This window comes from Lates calcarifer, linkage group LG7_2 (assembly GCF_001640805.2).
Source record: "Lates calcarifer isolate ASB-BC8 linkage group LG7_2, TLL_Latcal_v3, whole genome shotgun sequence".
Classification (NCBI taxonomy): Eukaryota; Metazoa; Chordata; class Actinopteri; family Centropomidae; genus Lates; species Lates calcarifer.
This window is the reverse complement of record NC_066854.1, coordinates 5,822,227-5,836,748: the sequence shown is the minus strand read 5'-3', so window position 1 is coordinate 5,836,748 and position 14,522 is coordinate 5,822,227. Positions and strand designations below refer to the sequence as shown.

Sequence of the window (14,522 nt, the reverse complement as noted above, 5' to 3'; positions counted from 1 at the left end):
TAACTCTAGTGGCTCCACATACATTCAAATTAACCTTTTGTCTATAAGCTCTTTCTTTCTAGCAACCACTCAGACGTTTGAAGCGAGCGTTTGCAACATTTACGAACACAAAAAACGCACAAACTGTTGTCATTATCCACAAGAATATTAGAGAACTACTTTCTTCTTTCTTTTTATTATTAATTTACCCATCATCAACCCACTATAAATACAGTGTTTCAGTACTGACTGAACACTGAGGAGAGTAACATGCAAAGACTTGTATTTGTGAATGTTGTCAATGAAGGACTGAAGAAAATATGCATTCATGTGACTTTATTCTTTTAATTACATCAGTGCAGCATCTTCAAGTGCTGTGTAGTTCAAGGCCAAAGTTCAGGTTTGACAGGTTATTTTCTTCAAAAGAAAAAAAAGACAAGAAGAAAATGAGACACACTCAGTGAATTTACAGACTAATAGGAGACTTAAACTGTCTACAAAACAGCTTTATTTTTCTACACCTTATAGCATCCAGGATTAAGAATGAAAGAATCTACACTTCGCTCACACATCAGCTGTTTCAGTGACCACAGGCAACTTTAACATCCTGTAACCACGACGTCACCTGCTCCATCAGAATAAATAAACTGCTCCTGATCAGATTATTGAGATGTGAATTACTTCAGACTCTCAGGATGTGTCCTCAGCTTTCAGGCAAGAAGGCAGACATGACGACAGCCGGTATCTTCTAACAGCTGACTCCTCTGGTACAACTTGGAGTCGACTAGACCGGCCTGTACCAGAGTTTGGACTGGCCTGGACCGGCCTGGTACGGCCTGGTCCACTCATGACAAACACAGGCATCAAGTCAGACCCATCAGCTCTCCCCACAGGAGAAGAAGTGGTCCTGGTCTGTGCTGGGTGTCGTTTATGCTGGGCTGACCTCACATCGTCCTGTGGTCTAGCGGAACAGCTGATGCTCGTCTGTGATTGGCTGGTTTCTGTTCCTGACTGTGGGACTGAGGTCAGCAGCTCATTGGTCTGATTAAGTGATGGGTGCACAGGAGAGCAGCTGTCAGAGGTGGAGCTAAGAGGGAGAGAAAACAGATATAAAATATTTTATTAAATAGTTTTCATGAACTGAGAAGCATGACAGAGGAAAATAAAGGCTCAGTTTACTCTGCAACTGATTCTTACCTGTTAAATGACGTCTGACAGGATGAGGAGGGGGAGGAGGGGGAGGGAGGCCAGGGGTGTTTGTGTGGGCTCGCCATGGTCACATAGTCGTCCTGAGGCAGCTCAGGTGAACTGTGGCTCACCTGTGGGGACATCATCATGTACCCCAGCCCTTCCCCTTCCTCCCCCAGCTCCCAGCTCTTCCTCCTGCAGGCTGCAACGCCGCAGTGCTCCGTCTTCATTTCCATGTAGCTGCCAGTCCCAGGCATGGAGCTCTGCTGGGACCTGACAGGGCTGAGATGTTGCGGCTCTGTGTTGTCTGGTTTGTGTGGTTCTGGGTCAGTGTTTTTGGGGGGCAGAGGAGGACAAAGTGGTCTCGCATTCACTGGCCTGTCTCTGTATTTGGGTCTGCTGCGTTTTGAGACCTGAAGTGCTTGAGGCTGATTGTAGCTGGAGGTCGGTAACCGGCTGAAGTCAGGAAGAGCTCGTAGTGCCCGTACTGTGTCTCGAACCACCTCATGAATGTGCTGAGCGATTCCTGAGTTTCCTGCACAGAACAGACATAAACAATAAGGGTCACAGTCCAATCATGCAGCAGTATTAAAATCAGCACAGCCGTTATCAATATTTACCTTGGTCTCTTGCTTCCATCCAGATCTCTCCGGGACCGTCGGGCGCCGACCTGCCAAGCTCCAAGAAGAACGAGCCGTCCAAATGGCCAAAGCGGCGAACGCTCAGCAAAGGTATCGTAACCCACGGCAAATCACTGCACGCGCCCACCCTGACCAAGATGAGTGAGGTGGCTGTGAGGCAGAGCCGGGTCTCTCCTGAGAGGGACTTGGAACGGCCAAGACCTCTGGGCTTCACCGAGACGGGCCAGACCTTAGACGGAGGTGAAGGGAGCGGGGGCGAACATCGGGCGAGGATATTTTTATTTCCAGTCAAGAGCTGGTACTTGAATAGGTTTGTTTGTTTGTTTGTTTGTTTGTTTTGAAGGTTTTTGTTATTTCATCTCTAACATTCAGTTGTGAGAGAGGCTTTATATTTATGTATAACACAGTTGATTTCCTGTGATTTTGGGAAAAGTTAAAATGTTGATTGTTTTTGCAAAGTACTTTATAAACCCTTTGACTTTCAGGGGTTTCAGTAGTTATTAAAATGTCATTTCTAGCTGATTTCCTACTTTCTGAGTTGTGATGGCAAAGGAAAGAAGTGTCAAATTGCACTGCTCAAAAACCAAGAGACCTTCTGAACTGTACTTTTGCAGGACAACAAGTTTTCTTAGTTTTATATCTGCTCTACGTGACCAAAAAAAAAAAAACCTCAAATCTGGTCTGACCTCTTTGAAGAAAGCAGCAGGAGGCAGAGTGCAGTACCCATCATCCTCTTCATCAAACTGTTCTCCATGCTCCTCATCCTTCCGCTCCTCCTCCATCAGCTTCTTTATGGCCTGATACCACTCTTCTTGTTCCTGTTGGTCCTCAACAACCAGCACCATGGTCTGATCCTTGGCATACAGCGCCACCGTGTGGCCTCTCCTGGAACTGCCAGTCCTGCTCACACCAATACAGCACCTCAGATAAATCACCCTGTGGAGGTGGCAATTGAATTTATCATAGGTTATTTATTTCTTCTGACACCTTACAGCCTTTAACACTGTAAAAATCTGATGCTATTAAACCAAAAAGCAGGAATTATTTGACTTTTACCAACCCTTGCTTGCTCGACCCAAACAGCGCAGCTTTCCCAGCAGACTTCATCATTGCTGTGAACTTCTCCTGGCTCTTGTACCACTCGAGTCGGCTTGGCCCCGTGTGACTCCCTGCTCTCAGGACAAAATATCTTCTGTGGTTTCGCTCCAGCTTCCCCAGGTAGCCTCGTTTCACCACATCGCTCTGCGGCACGGAGGAGGTCACGAGGGCGCTGGCCAGAGGGACGGGGGTCTGGCTAGTACAGAACAGCTCCTCATACAAACAAGATGAAGGAAGTTCACTTGTCTGCATCCCACCTTGACGATCCCCAGAGTCCCCATCCCGCTCCACTTGACGACTGTTCGACCAGGGAGGCCGCAGGGGAGATTCAACCAGCAGCCATGTTTGGGTGGAGCTGCAGCAGGGAGACGACAGAGGGGAGCTGGAAGCAGGTGGCGAGCTCCTTTGGTTGTCACACCTGTCATGTCCTTCAGCCATTTCATTCATGTCAAGCTGAAAACCTGCCACATGCACAAAAGGAAAAAGAATTAGAGACTGGCCTGTGGTAACAGGAGGGTTAAGAGGATGAATATCAGAAGAGACTGGAAGTTTAAGGTCACATACTGTCTGTGTACTTCAATTTTATTTATTTACTTCTGTACTCCAAGATAAGATGGTGCAGGTGCAGATGCTTCAGGATCAGGGGCACTACATGCTCCATCATTAGATTTTTATTGAGTTAATTTTAGTCAGTCCTGGGACCAGAGAAATATCCATGTGGACAAACAGGAGGCATGTCAGATAAAACTTTATAGAAAAAAGCCATGAGGTCAACTCTGCACTGAACAGGCAGCCAAAGCAGATGTTTGAGTATTTATAATTAATCTGCAATGTCACAGACACGGTAGCACATTTAAAGATGACATTTTTTAAATGAATTCAGTATAGTGGAGACTGTTGCTATCCATCAGTATAGATGTTTTTTGTTTTCTGTAAAATAGCTGTTTCTCTTTAGTTTGTTGTCAAACAACCACACAAGCAAACACTGGCCTTCAAAACAAATGTTTCAGCTGAGTTTTTTTTTTTTTTTAACACAAATAACTATATTTGACAATTCTGGATTAAAATACCAGATAAACGGTGCAAAGCTTTTAGCTACACCGTGAGGTAAAGCTAATTAACGCTAGCTAATGTAGCCAGCTCATATCAGCTACGTCGTGTTGTCGTTTTGAACAAATAAAACTTACCTGTAGGTGACAGGTGGAGACATTACACCTGCCGTCGCCTGCTTTTTATTTCACACAACCTGTAAAAGTCAAACATTGATTTCCAAACTCATTCTCTGTGACCCTCCTGTGTTTAGTGACAGGTATGTCTGCACAGGTGTATCAGCACCATCAATCACTGTGGCCTTCAGGGACCCCTCGTAAAACCCATGTCAAACATAGAAAAGTTGGACAAGTCGCTTATTCAGGTTATTGAGAAGGAAATAATATATTAGGCGACATAATAACTCAGAAAGGCCTTAAGTGTTGTACTCAGGTACAGCACATGCATAGATGTGGCCTTCTGACCTTTATACAACAAACACACAATGGAAATGTCCTCAAGTCTGACAACACATTTTACTGCAAAATTAAAAAATAATTTTCTTCTGCTAATTGTAAGACCATTCATTGTGTTTGCTCCTGATTATTGAGCAATCTTTATGTTTATTATTCTAGTGGTACAACTGTGAAACTCCCATTGCTCCCTGATCCCTTTTAAGAAACTTTGACCAGTGATATCCAGAGACCATGACATGTTGGAGAGCCTTTCATTTGTCAGTCTGCTGAACATGAGATTCACTGTGAAGGCGACACCATGCCCACAACTTCCACATTTCACCTGTTGAAATAATTGCAGTGAGGGGTGGGACAGTTTGCCCTCTGCATGTTTCAACACCAGCAACTTCTCACTGTGAACACAGCCGCTGTCACAGCAGGACGAGCATCACACGAGCCAGACCTCTGGATGCTACCCGCTCTGTCCCAGGATGTCTCTCCTCCAGGGTGTCCTCTGTCAGGTCCTCAGCTGGGCCGGCGTCTGTCAGGTCCTGTGCGTGGTCGGCACAGGGCTGGCTGCTGTGGTCGCAGCGTGGACGGTGAGGCTGTTGGTGCGTCACGCCTGGTACACACACAGGCTGTCTTGCTTCAGCAAGCCGCATGCAGACTACTGGCTGATTGGACACCTGGGCCAGGTAGGACCCACACACCAAGGCTGGAGACACACACACTAACATGCTTCAGTATCCTAATATGTCAGTTCATTTGTCTGTTATGATGTGTAAATGTCAGTTTGTCCTCGTGGGGAAAGGACACATCAGGAAATCTAACTGCAGATTTCTCAGTGACACAGGATGTAATTTCAGTTGCAAAATATGATTTCAAAACGTCCTCTTTGTGGTAAATTTCCTTTAAGTCCTGTGTGAGAAATCAGCAAACATAATATATTATATCGCTTTCTAGTTAAAAGAACAGAGTTTATCCAACTTTACAGGACATTAATCTTTTTTTTTTTTACTTAAAATCACAGAACTGATATTAAACCACTGATGATTTTTGTGTCTCAGATGCAGAGCACAGAGGAAGGCCTCCTCCAGGTGGACGAGCTGGTGCAGACACACAAACACTCCTGCAGCTGGTTCCTCGGTCCTTTCTATCACCTGGTCAGAGTCTTCCACCCTGACTTTGTCAAACCTCTACTAATGGCTCCTGGTACGTTTACCCAGCGTTACACCTCAGGATTAAAACCACGCTTCCCAAAGTTTCATTTAATGCTTAATGTTCTCTTCTCCTTCCATCACATCCTCACTGCTTTACCTCTCCAAGCCAGCATTACACTGAAGGATGAGCTCATCTACGACCATCTGCGTCCATGGCTTGGTGAGTCAAAGAGCTCATGCTGCTCTGATTTAAGTCTAGCCTGAGCGGTTCTCACAGTTCACTGGTAATCAAAGATGGTTTAATGTTTCGTAACACTCCAGATGATGACAAAGCAGTTGAGTAATTTCAACATCTGTGGAAACCAAACTGAAAAGACGGGCCTCTCTGCTCCTTTAGGATATCCAGTGTTTACTAAAGTCAGGTTTCACACCATTAAATACATTAAGACTGATAAATGAATAATAGTAAAGTCAGATGACAGTGACTCACACTAATGGTGACTCAAGTATTAATTCTTTTGTCCCAGGACAGAGTCTGCTGATAAGCAACGGGGAGGTGTGGTCCCGCAAGAGGCGGCTGCTGACTCCAGCTTTCCATTTTGATATTCTGAAGAACTACGTTGCCATGTTTAACAGCTCAGCTAACACCATGCACGTAAGACACACACAGACACAGAACACACACAACTGATGTCCTGTATAACAAAAGCTGACTCAGGGTAAATGTCTTTCAGGATAAATGGCGCTGCCTGGTGGCAGAGGGCAGGACCAACATAGAGATGTTTGACCATGTCACTCTCATGACGCTGGACAGTTTACTTAAATGTGCCTTCAGCTACAACAGCAACTGTCAGGAGTGAGGACGCACTCTTTATCATTTTATACACAAATATTCAACTAGTGTTGAACTTTACCAGATTTTTTAAACGTTCTCTCTCCAGGTCCACCAGTGAGTATGTGTCAGCCATAGTGCAGCTCAGTGACCTGATAATAGATCGTCGCCTGAGGATTTTACACCACTGGGACTGGATCTACTGGAAAACACAGCAGGGAAAACAGTTCAAAAAGGCCTTAAGTGTTGTACACAGGTACAGTACATGCACAGGTGTGACCTTCTGACCTTTATACAACAGTGTGACCTCAAGTCTGATGACACATTTACCTACAAAAATACATCAGTGTCTAATCACATGTTTTGGTCTCTGCAGGTTCACCAGGGACGTGGTTCAGAAGCGCCGTGCCCTCATCAACCAACAGAGGGAGACAGACTCAGATCACACCACAGCACCACAGAGAAAGAGGGATTTTGTGGACATCATACTGCTCTCACAGGTGTGTGAGCAGACGAATGATGCATTAATGAATGAGAAGTAGAGATAGAAATTAAAAGCTCCAGGTCTTTAATGTACTCCTGTGTTACTGATAAACTTTGTGTGTGTGTGTGTGTGTGTCTTGCAGGATGAGGATGGAAAAGGTCTAACAGATGAGGAGATACAGGCAGAGGCCAACACCTTCATGTTCGCAGGTGAGACAGTTTAATGTGAGACTGTGACTTTTACTAAACATCTGTGGTCACAAAATTACAGGATAACTGTACGTGTTAAATTGACTTAAATGTACACATAATTAAAAATAGTCATAATATTACAGTTTGACTTAATCTAAAATTAAAATTAAAACCTCCTACTTTTTCCGCAGGCCATGACACAACAGCCAGTGCGATTTGCTGGACGCTGTATAATTTAGCACGCCATTCCCACTATCAGGAAAAATGCAGGCAGGAGGTGATGGATCTGATGCAAGGACGAGACAGACATGAAATAGAGTGGTCAGAAAACACACACACACACACACACACACACACACACACACAACCTGAGTCACTGGATGTTTGATATTCATTTCTATTAAGTGCAGAATTTATGATGAATATGTATGTACATGTCTTCACTTGTCTCTTTGTCCAAAGGGAGGATCTGTCCAACCTCACCTTCACCACCATGTGCATCAGAGAAAGCCTTAGACTCCACTCTCCTGTGCAGGCTGTGACAAGGAAATACACCCAGGACATGATACTGCCAGAGGAACGGACAGTACCACAGGGTGAGAGGGAGGGACTCTCAGCTTCTTTTTTCAGTTCCTAGAACAGACTTTGGACTTTTTGTGCTTTTAAAAACCCACTTCAAACCACTTACAGTGCTAAATTTGCAAAAGAATATTTTTTGGGAGATTCCCCTTTGAGAGGGTTTTAAAGAACGCCAACCTCAACTGGGAAGTGAAATGCCTGATTGTGGTATTTTGCTGGTTTGTGATGACGTTCAGAGTTGAGAAGTGAAGATAAACTCAACACAAAATACTTATTTTTTCCTGTAAACCCTCCTCAGGTACCATTTGTTTGGTCAGTATTTATGGAACACATCACAACCCCACTGTGTGGACAAACCCACATGTAAGATTCTGATAAATAATCATAATTTTATTTTCACTTTCGCACTGCTCTGTCATGTTTAACTTGTGTTATTTACTCTCTGCTAGGAGTTTAATCCTCTGCGTTTTGATCCAGCCAACACATCAAACCGGGCCTCTCATGCCTTCATCCCCTTTTCCTCAGGCCCCAGGTACCGTTTCCTCTCTAATCACTTAGGACTAACTCAATAAGACCTGACACAGCTAAGGTAAAGAAAGGAGTCTGTGTGTGTTCACAGGAACTGTATCGGTCAGAAATTCGCCCTGGCAGAGCTGCGAGTCGTCGTAGCATTGACCCTGCTCAGGTTCCGCCTGACCCCAGGGGCAAACCCTGAACTCGGGACCGGCTTTGGAGGCATTCGCCGTCTCCCCCAGCTCGTCCTGCGTGCTGAGGGAGGCCTGTGGCTGCAGCTGGAGCCTCTGACTACAGCCAACATGGAGGAGCCACAGTCTGATTGATCCAACAAGATGAAATGTTCACTTGTTTTAACATAACAACAAAAACACAACACTGTTCCTGTCACTGTATGTAAGCTTAGTGAACTGTCTCTAAATGCATTTGCTGCCTTTAGGCCTCATGAGTCTTTACTATCACTTTAAAAGTGAATGTAACATTTAATGTACTGTTGCACAATGTGATTAAGCTTGGTTTAAATAAATCCTGAGTTTAAAAAAACTTACCCTCATGCTTAAACTCTTCTCCACAGTACAAGTTAAGTTAATTGGCTTCAGGCCAAAAAACATTGTTATCTGAAGGTGGAGTCAGAACTGGAAAATCAAGGGTAAAATTTTCTTGTCTACACATTACTCAGCAGGTAAAAAGAGGAACAAAATTCAGTGTGTTAACTGGGGTTGACAAATAATTGCCTAAGGGGTCAAACTGAACCCTCTAATGAAAATGTGTGGCCACAAGTTGCTGCATGTGATTTTATACAAGGAGTCTCATTGAGGATGATAGTTGCAACACCACAAGCTACTGCCTCAATAATCAAACAACGATAAGAATCAACAACCGACCTAAAAGTTTTATCAGCCTCAACAAAAACTACACATAATATTAAAAAGGAAGATTTCTTGTGTTTTGTTCTCTGGCTGCAGTAACAACGTTTGGACAGGGGGCGGAAAAGTGCCGTTTTAAATTTCACATATGAAAATGTATATGTATTTTTAAAGATGCTTTAACTTTAGATAGCTGCAGTTGGGTTAATATGAAACACATCTGTAGTGGGTATCCAACAGTATAAGCGCACATTTATTTATATTAATTTTAGAGGTTACAGCCCGGTGGAGGCGGAGACTGTGAAGATGTTGGGGTGGTTCATTTACTTTCACTTTGAGCTCCCTCCAACTGCTGCCTCTCTCTCTCTCTCTCGCCACTTTACTGATTTTTAAAGCTAGGATATTTAAACTGTAATGTTTGTAGCCTTTAAATAACGTAATGTGACATGTTCCTGTGGCTTCAAAACAGACGCAGCTTGGATTTCCCTTCGTAACAAACCATTTAATTGACAAAGAGTAAAAAGCAAGATGCGGCCGACTGTGTCATTGACGGCGCTGGCTGGATGGTGTGGGGTTTTCCTGTCTGTGGTTTTCGCCCAGTCTGGTAAGTTTTAAATCAGAGCTTAATGTTTACAAATCTGTTTTTATACGGTGAAAACTTTTGTGTATCAAATTTATGCAGGTTGTATGTATTATGACTTTCTTTATGGCCCCACCCAGTGTAAACCTGCATGTACATACTGTACAGTAAGTGAGGTTTAGCCTGGTTATAATTACTATCAACAGTACAGAGTGTATAAGGTATCTGTGTCTCATTATTACGTGTAAACTGTCTCATGAAGATGAGAAAATATCGCTTAATAATGAGGCAATAAACAATGACGAGACAGGAATGGGGGCACTTCAGAACTCGCCTGAAAATTATCAGGTTTTTAAGTTTTCTTCAGCATTAAAGTAATTCAGTGATATATATCAGTGAATCTAAACGTCCACAGAAAAACTCAATTGTTAATAGCTAATTCGGCGTACCTAATTTTCCAAAATGTAAACAAATAGACAGACTGTAGCCCACAGTGTAACTCAGTGAAACCATGACAACATGGTTCCTGATTTTTGTAAATGTTTCCATCTGTTCACACAAGTGAAGACTTCTAACATGTAATGTAACATTTTCCAACATATTTTCTTGGAAAATATATACAAATAGCTTGTATTCATTTTTAAATTATCAGTATTAACAAAGGACAGACAAATAACCCTCTCCTCATAACATCCTAAATAATACCATCCAGTTTACTCACTGACATTAACATCTCACTTTGTCTCAAACCAGGGAGGAAATAGTGAGGAAGAATATTATAACTAAGGAGTACTTTAACATTAGTATCTATGAGTGGAAAGAGAAAAGTTGGGACAAGATTTACTTCCATCTTAATGCTGACAAAACAAAATAACTAGTCAGTGACATTCACTGCACAATGGTCAGGCCAGGATTTTGGGACTGTTAGTTTTGTGTTTGTTTTTTTAATCCTTCAGTTAACTGTTAGCAGTGCAGTTTAACTTCCTTAATTATGGTCTAAATGTGACCTGAATCTACTGGAACCAGCATATGAAAACCTCACCATGCTAAACACCCTAAAGGTCATGACCACTGTTGACATAATATGCATGAACAACTTCTTTCCCTGATGCCCACAGCTTTTATTCCAAAATTCAAACATACTGAATTCAGAGATATAAAATCAATTGATTAATAATGTAAGTTTGTTTCAAATCATAATAACCAGGTGCTAGCTAAAAGACAGCAGCTTAATCTTAAATTCATTACCTATGATAAGACCAGAGTCCAGCGAGTAAAAAAACTGTTTTTGCCCTTGCAGACGGTTCACTCTACAAGAAGGTGGGTGATGAAGTCATCCTCAAACCAAACCCCGGCTCTGTGACCGGTGCCATCTCAGCCATTGTGTGGAAAGATGGTCCTAACATCGCCATGCAGTGGGAAACACCTGACCCGGATATTACTGCTTATCGTCAGTTCAAAGGTAGACAGAGCCTCGTTCAGCCCAACTCTTTGGGATCTGTGTTTGTTTTTTTTTTCTCAGGGGTAAAAGCTAAATAGTACAATAACTACAGTTTTAGTTATTCATGAGACATCTGACGCTAACTGTGTTTGTTTAAAGAGCGTGGAAGCCTGAACACTACAAATGGAGAGATGACGATCACAGGACTGCTTCGAGATGACAGTGCATCGTACGCAGTACAGATCAATGGCCGCAATGCTGGTAAAACTGATCTCAGAGTCCTGTGTAAGTGATTAAATTACACTATTTTTACTAACTTTAATACTGAATTAATGAAATGAATGAGAATAAAAACACGTGCCCTCTCTCTCCAATAACAGCTCCTGTCCCTGTGCCCACTGTTTCTAAAGCCTGTGATGATGAGAAGACTAGATGCACCTTTACCTGTGAAGGTGACACCACAGGAGTTGACGAAGTCACCTACATGTGGAAGTCAGATGACAGTGCCATGGAGATTTCATCTAAGGAGCTCCATATTAAAAAGGTGATGTTTATATACACAGTATGAGAAGTGTTGCTTGTGTTTTTGTCACTGCATAACTGTTTTCAAATGTCCTGGCTGTTTTTCTTTGTCTTACATCATCGTTAACTGGACATTTTGGGGCTTTGGACTATTGGTTGGACTAACATTTAGTAGACATCATTTTAAGAAAATTATGATGGATTATTTCATTTTTTCTGCTGTTTTATAAGCATTCATTCCAAATCTTAACATGCTGAAGCCTAAGGAACAACGAAACTGGGTTAAAATGCACAAAGTTGTGGTGTATGATTGATAATTGTTACTGTTTCACTCAACTTCCAGGAGAACGATTCAAGCATAAAGTGGTTCAGCTGTGAGCTGATTAATCCAGTCAGTCAGGAGAGCAGCAAACCCATCGACAACCCTTTCCCATCTGAGCTTACATGTGAGTTATCACTGTGACAATTACAAGAAATTACAGAGTGTCATGGCGTTGCAGCATTTTTCACTCAGCTAACCTAAATGAAGCCACTTATTGCTGTTGTCGTTTTACAGCACTCGAGGAGGGTCCAAAAATCAGTGCAGGACTCACAGTCTTCATCTGTCTGCTGTCAACTGTACTGGTGCTGGCTCTTGTTCACAGATTCAAAGCAGGTACAAATCACATGTCACTGTATTAGCATTGCATCTATATAACAGAAATGTGTGTTTTATTTGAGACTGATAAAGCTGAGTGTACTGACATCATTCTGCTGATTTCCTTCAGGGATGTGGTTCTTTGAAAAAGGTGAGAAAACAATTTTAAAGTTTTTTATAGATTACAGTAATAAATAATAAATAACATGTTCTGTAACATGTTCTCTGCTCTAATTCTCTCCCTGCAGCCTCCATGCCTTGGGAAGCAGGTCAGTAACTCAGATTACTTGCACTATCATTCATATTTATGCCTTAAAATTGAGATTGTTAGAGAAAATAGCCAGGACCTTTACAGTCAGATGTAACAGTGGACTTTTCTCTTAATGTGTCTTCCTTTTTGTCAAACATTACAGACTTCTGGAGGAAGCAGGAGAGGCCACGTAAGTTGAAGCCACAGTGAATTATATTCATTTTCCTCCACTTTTTTTATGAAAAAAAATTTAAATCTTTTTTTCTATATCTTTAATCCAGCAAGAGACGCTGCTGAATCTAACGGCACCACGGCTCGTCAGGAGAAGGGACAAGACGACGGTAAGATAGAAGAGAAAAAATCATATGTCATATATGCTTGTACAGTTTATTTACAACTTTCCTTTTGTCACTTGGCAGAGGAAACACCGATGACATAGATGGCCAAATGACAGCGACGTCAGGACCCGTTAAGATCCAGAGTGAGGCTGAAATGTTTGAGGAGTGGACTACATAGTGAGAGAATGGGATCAGACAAACACCTGCACACATTTTACTGAAAATCCCTGAATAGTTGAAAAATGTGCTTTCAAAAAATAGGCTTTCAACATTTTAATATGGCTTTTGAAGCCTCAAAACTGACTAGAAATAAGTGTCCAGGCATGTTCAAGACTCAGCCGTCCTCCTCTCTTACACCACATGCTGCTGTCAACACATTACATCAGAGGATGGATTGAAACGACAGACATGTTTCACTGCAGTACATTGATTTATCCAGCTATGGCCTCCTGGGTAAGTCGCATGTAATAAAGCAGCATTTAAAAGACACTAAAACCTAATCAGGGGGAAATAAAAGATTAAAGCATGGCTCTAGAGAGAAGCTTTTGGACTTGAAGTGGAGCTCAGATCTTCCTGAGGATTGTCTCTGGGTTTTTCCAGAGAGGCAGAAACAATACCAGGAAAGTCCAGTGAAGAGTGGCTTCCTGTGTCGCACCTCATACCTAACACCAACTGGCACCTCGAGCTCATTAAATCTGTGGATGAGGATGAATCAAGGCGGGCTTGGTGTGGATTTGTGCGGCCTCGCGGCGTTGGAGCACGTGGGGAGGAACTGGACTGACAATAGCGGGGGGGGGAAAGGACGCCATTGTCCGGTTTGGGAAAACAATCCTGGCTTTGTACAGGACTGTACTGCTCTCTGCAGCAACAGCTTCTACGTGTGTGTGTGTGTGTGTGTGTGTTTGTGGCAAAAACTATGAGACATTATTAAGCTCGAACAAAGTCAATCACTTATTTTTACTTCTCAGAACACTGATCTCATTTAACTCTGTCTCTGTAGATGAGATGTTTCCTCTTTATTTGGCTTTTAATTGTGTGTTTAAAATCACTGACAGTTATGTTTCTCCTCCTTTCAGTCTTGGTTTTTTGTCCACTGTAATTCAACACTGCAACATCAGACATTTGGTTACAAGAGTACCACTCTTAATGATCCAGTCAGCCTCTCATCAGATTATTTCAAATATGTGTGAGACCCCTTTAAAGCAGCAATGATTACTTCAAAGCTTCTGTCGAGAATGAGCTGTGGCACTGACATTTTTAAACTAAAAAAAAGTTCAAGACACTCCAGTTTCCATATTTTTTTAGACAAAAGGCGGATTATTATTTGTTGAGGATTGCTGCAGGTTGAGGATGTGAAGAATGTAAATATATAAATGTAAGTGTTTTTATAAAGGGCTGTATTTAATAAAACTCCAGTTCAACTCCAGCGTCTTCTGTCTTCTGTAAATCTACACACCAGCTTCTTTTGACCTGTTTTACATGTCTCTGGGCTTTAATGTTGTGGCTGATAATGAATGATGTTGCCAAGTTGAACCACTAGAGGGCAGCAAGTCGACACATTTCACTCACTGAGTCATGTCAAATAAGGTTTGATCTGTTTCAAACCTGCCATATTAAAAAAACAGTTCCTGTTCCTCTAATGATACATTTATGAATATTTTCATATTAAATACCTTTAAATTTCATCACATGGACATTTAATTATTCATTCACTTTTATAAAGATACAAAATAATACTG

The 14,522-nt window shown here is 42.2% G+C and overlaps 3 protein-coding genes across 4 annotated transcripts; 2 read left to right on the top strand and 1 right to left on the bottom strand.

Moving 5' to 3' along the window:
* Positions 1-300: 300 nt before the first annotated feature.
* On the bottom strand, positions 301-4,632 carry LOC108892832 (insulin receptor substrate 2-B). Of its 2 annotated transcripts, none has more exons than XM_018690576.2 (6): positions 4,094-4,632; positions 2,869-3,367; positions 2,495-2,744; positions 1,788-2,037; positions 1,177-1,702; positions 301-1,066 (listed from the first exon to the last, which is right to left on the bottom strand). In XM_018690576.2, the coding sequence occupies exons 2-6, from the start codon at positions 3,351-3,353 to the stop codon at positions 670-672; spliced, it is 1,908 nt and encodes a 635-aa protein (XP_018546092.1). In that variant the 5' UTR covers positions 3,354-3,367; positions 4,094-4,632; the 3' UTR covers positions 301-669. The 2 variants fall into 2 exon arrangements, with proteins under 2 accessions (XP_018546092.1, XP_018546093.1); XM_018690577.2 differs by having other exon boundaries at positions 2,495-2,708.
* A 131-nt stretch (positions 4,633-4,763) lies between these two features.
* Positions 4,764-8,696, top strand: LOC108892835 (cytochrome P450 4F3). The gene is made up of 13 exons (XM_018690583.2): positions 4,764-5,085; positions 5,458-5,602; positions 5,717-5,770; positions 6,078-6,205; positions 6,285-6,406; positions 6,492-6,638; positions 6,759-6,882; positions 7,009-7,075; positions 7,249-7,378; positions 7,520-7,653; positions 7,935-7,999; positions 8,086-8,168; positions 8,256-8,696. Exons 1-13 carry the CDS (start codon positions 4,882-4,884, stop codon positions 8,473-8,475), a joined length of 1,623 nt encoding a protein of 540 aa, XP_018546099.1. The 5' UTR covers positions 4,764-4,881; the 3' UTR covers positions 8,476-8,696.
* Positions 8,697-9,327: 631 nt separating this feature from the next.
* On the top strand, positions 9,328-14,209 carry LOC108892867 (uncharacterized). Its single transcript, XM_018690638.2, has 11 exons — positions 9,328-9,619; positions 10,896-11,057; positions 11,196-11,321; positions 11,417-11,580; positions 11,902-12,004; positions 12,115-12,213; positions 12,326-12,346; positions 12,444-12,464; positions 12,609-12,635; positions 12,727-12,786; positions 12,865-14,209. Exons 1-11 carry the CDS (start codon positions 9,544-9,546, stop codon positions 12,882-12,884), a joined length of 879 nt encoding a protein of 292 aa, XP_018546154.1. The 5' UTR covers positions 9,328-9,543; the 3' UTR covers positions 12,885-14,209.
* The last annotated feature ends 313 nt before the right edge of the window (positions 14,210-14,522 follow it).

Bases quoted from the DNA above. Each gene is read 5' to 3' on its own strand.
- LOC108892832 (XM_018690576.2), bottom strand. From the start codon at position 3,353: ATGAATGAAATGGCTGAAGGACATGACAGGTGTGACAACCAAAGGAGC. The intron at 2,745-2,868 runs GTTGGTAAAAGT...CCACCTCCACAG, and splicing joins TTTGGGTCGAGCAAGCAAGG to GGTGATTTATCTGAGGTGCT. The intron at 2,038-2,494 runs GTCAGACCAGAT...CCTCCGTCTAAG, and splicing joins CTGCTGCTTTCTTCAAAGAG to GTCTGGCCCGTCTCGGTGAA.
- LOC108892835 (XM_018690583.2), top strand. From the start codon at position 4,882: ATGTCTCTCCTCCAGGGTGTCCTCTGTCAGGTCCTCAGCTGGGCCGGC. The intron at 6,883-7,008 runs GTGTGTGAGCAG...TGTGTCTTGCAG, and splicing joins ACATCATACTGCTCTCACAG to GATGAGGATGGAAAAGGTCT. The intron at 7,654-7,934 runs GTGAGAGGGAGG...AACCCTCCTCAG, and splicing joins GGAACGGACAGTACCACAGG to GTACCATTTGTTTGGTCAGT.
- LOC108892867 (XM_018690638.2), top strand. From the start codon at position 9,544: ATGCGGCCGACTGTGTCATTGACGGCGCTGGCTGGATGGTGTGGGGTT. The intron at 12,005-12,114 runs GTGAGTTATCAC...GTCGTTTTACAG, and splicing joins TTTCCCATCTGAGCTTACAT to CACTCGAGGAGGGTCCAAAA. The intron at 12,465-12,608 runs GTCAGTAACTCA...CAAACATTACAG, and splicing joins CTCCATGCCTTGGGAAGCAG to ACTTCTGGAGGAAGCAGGAG.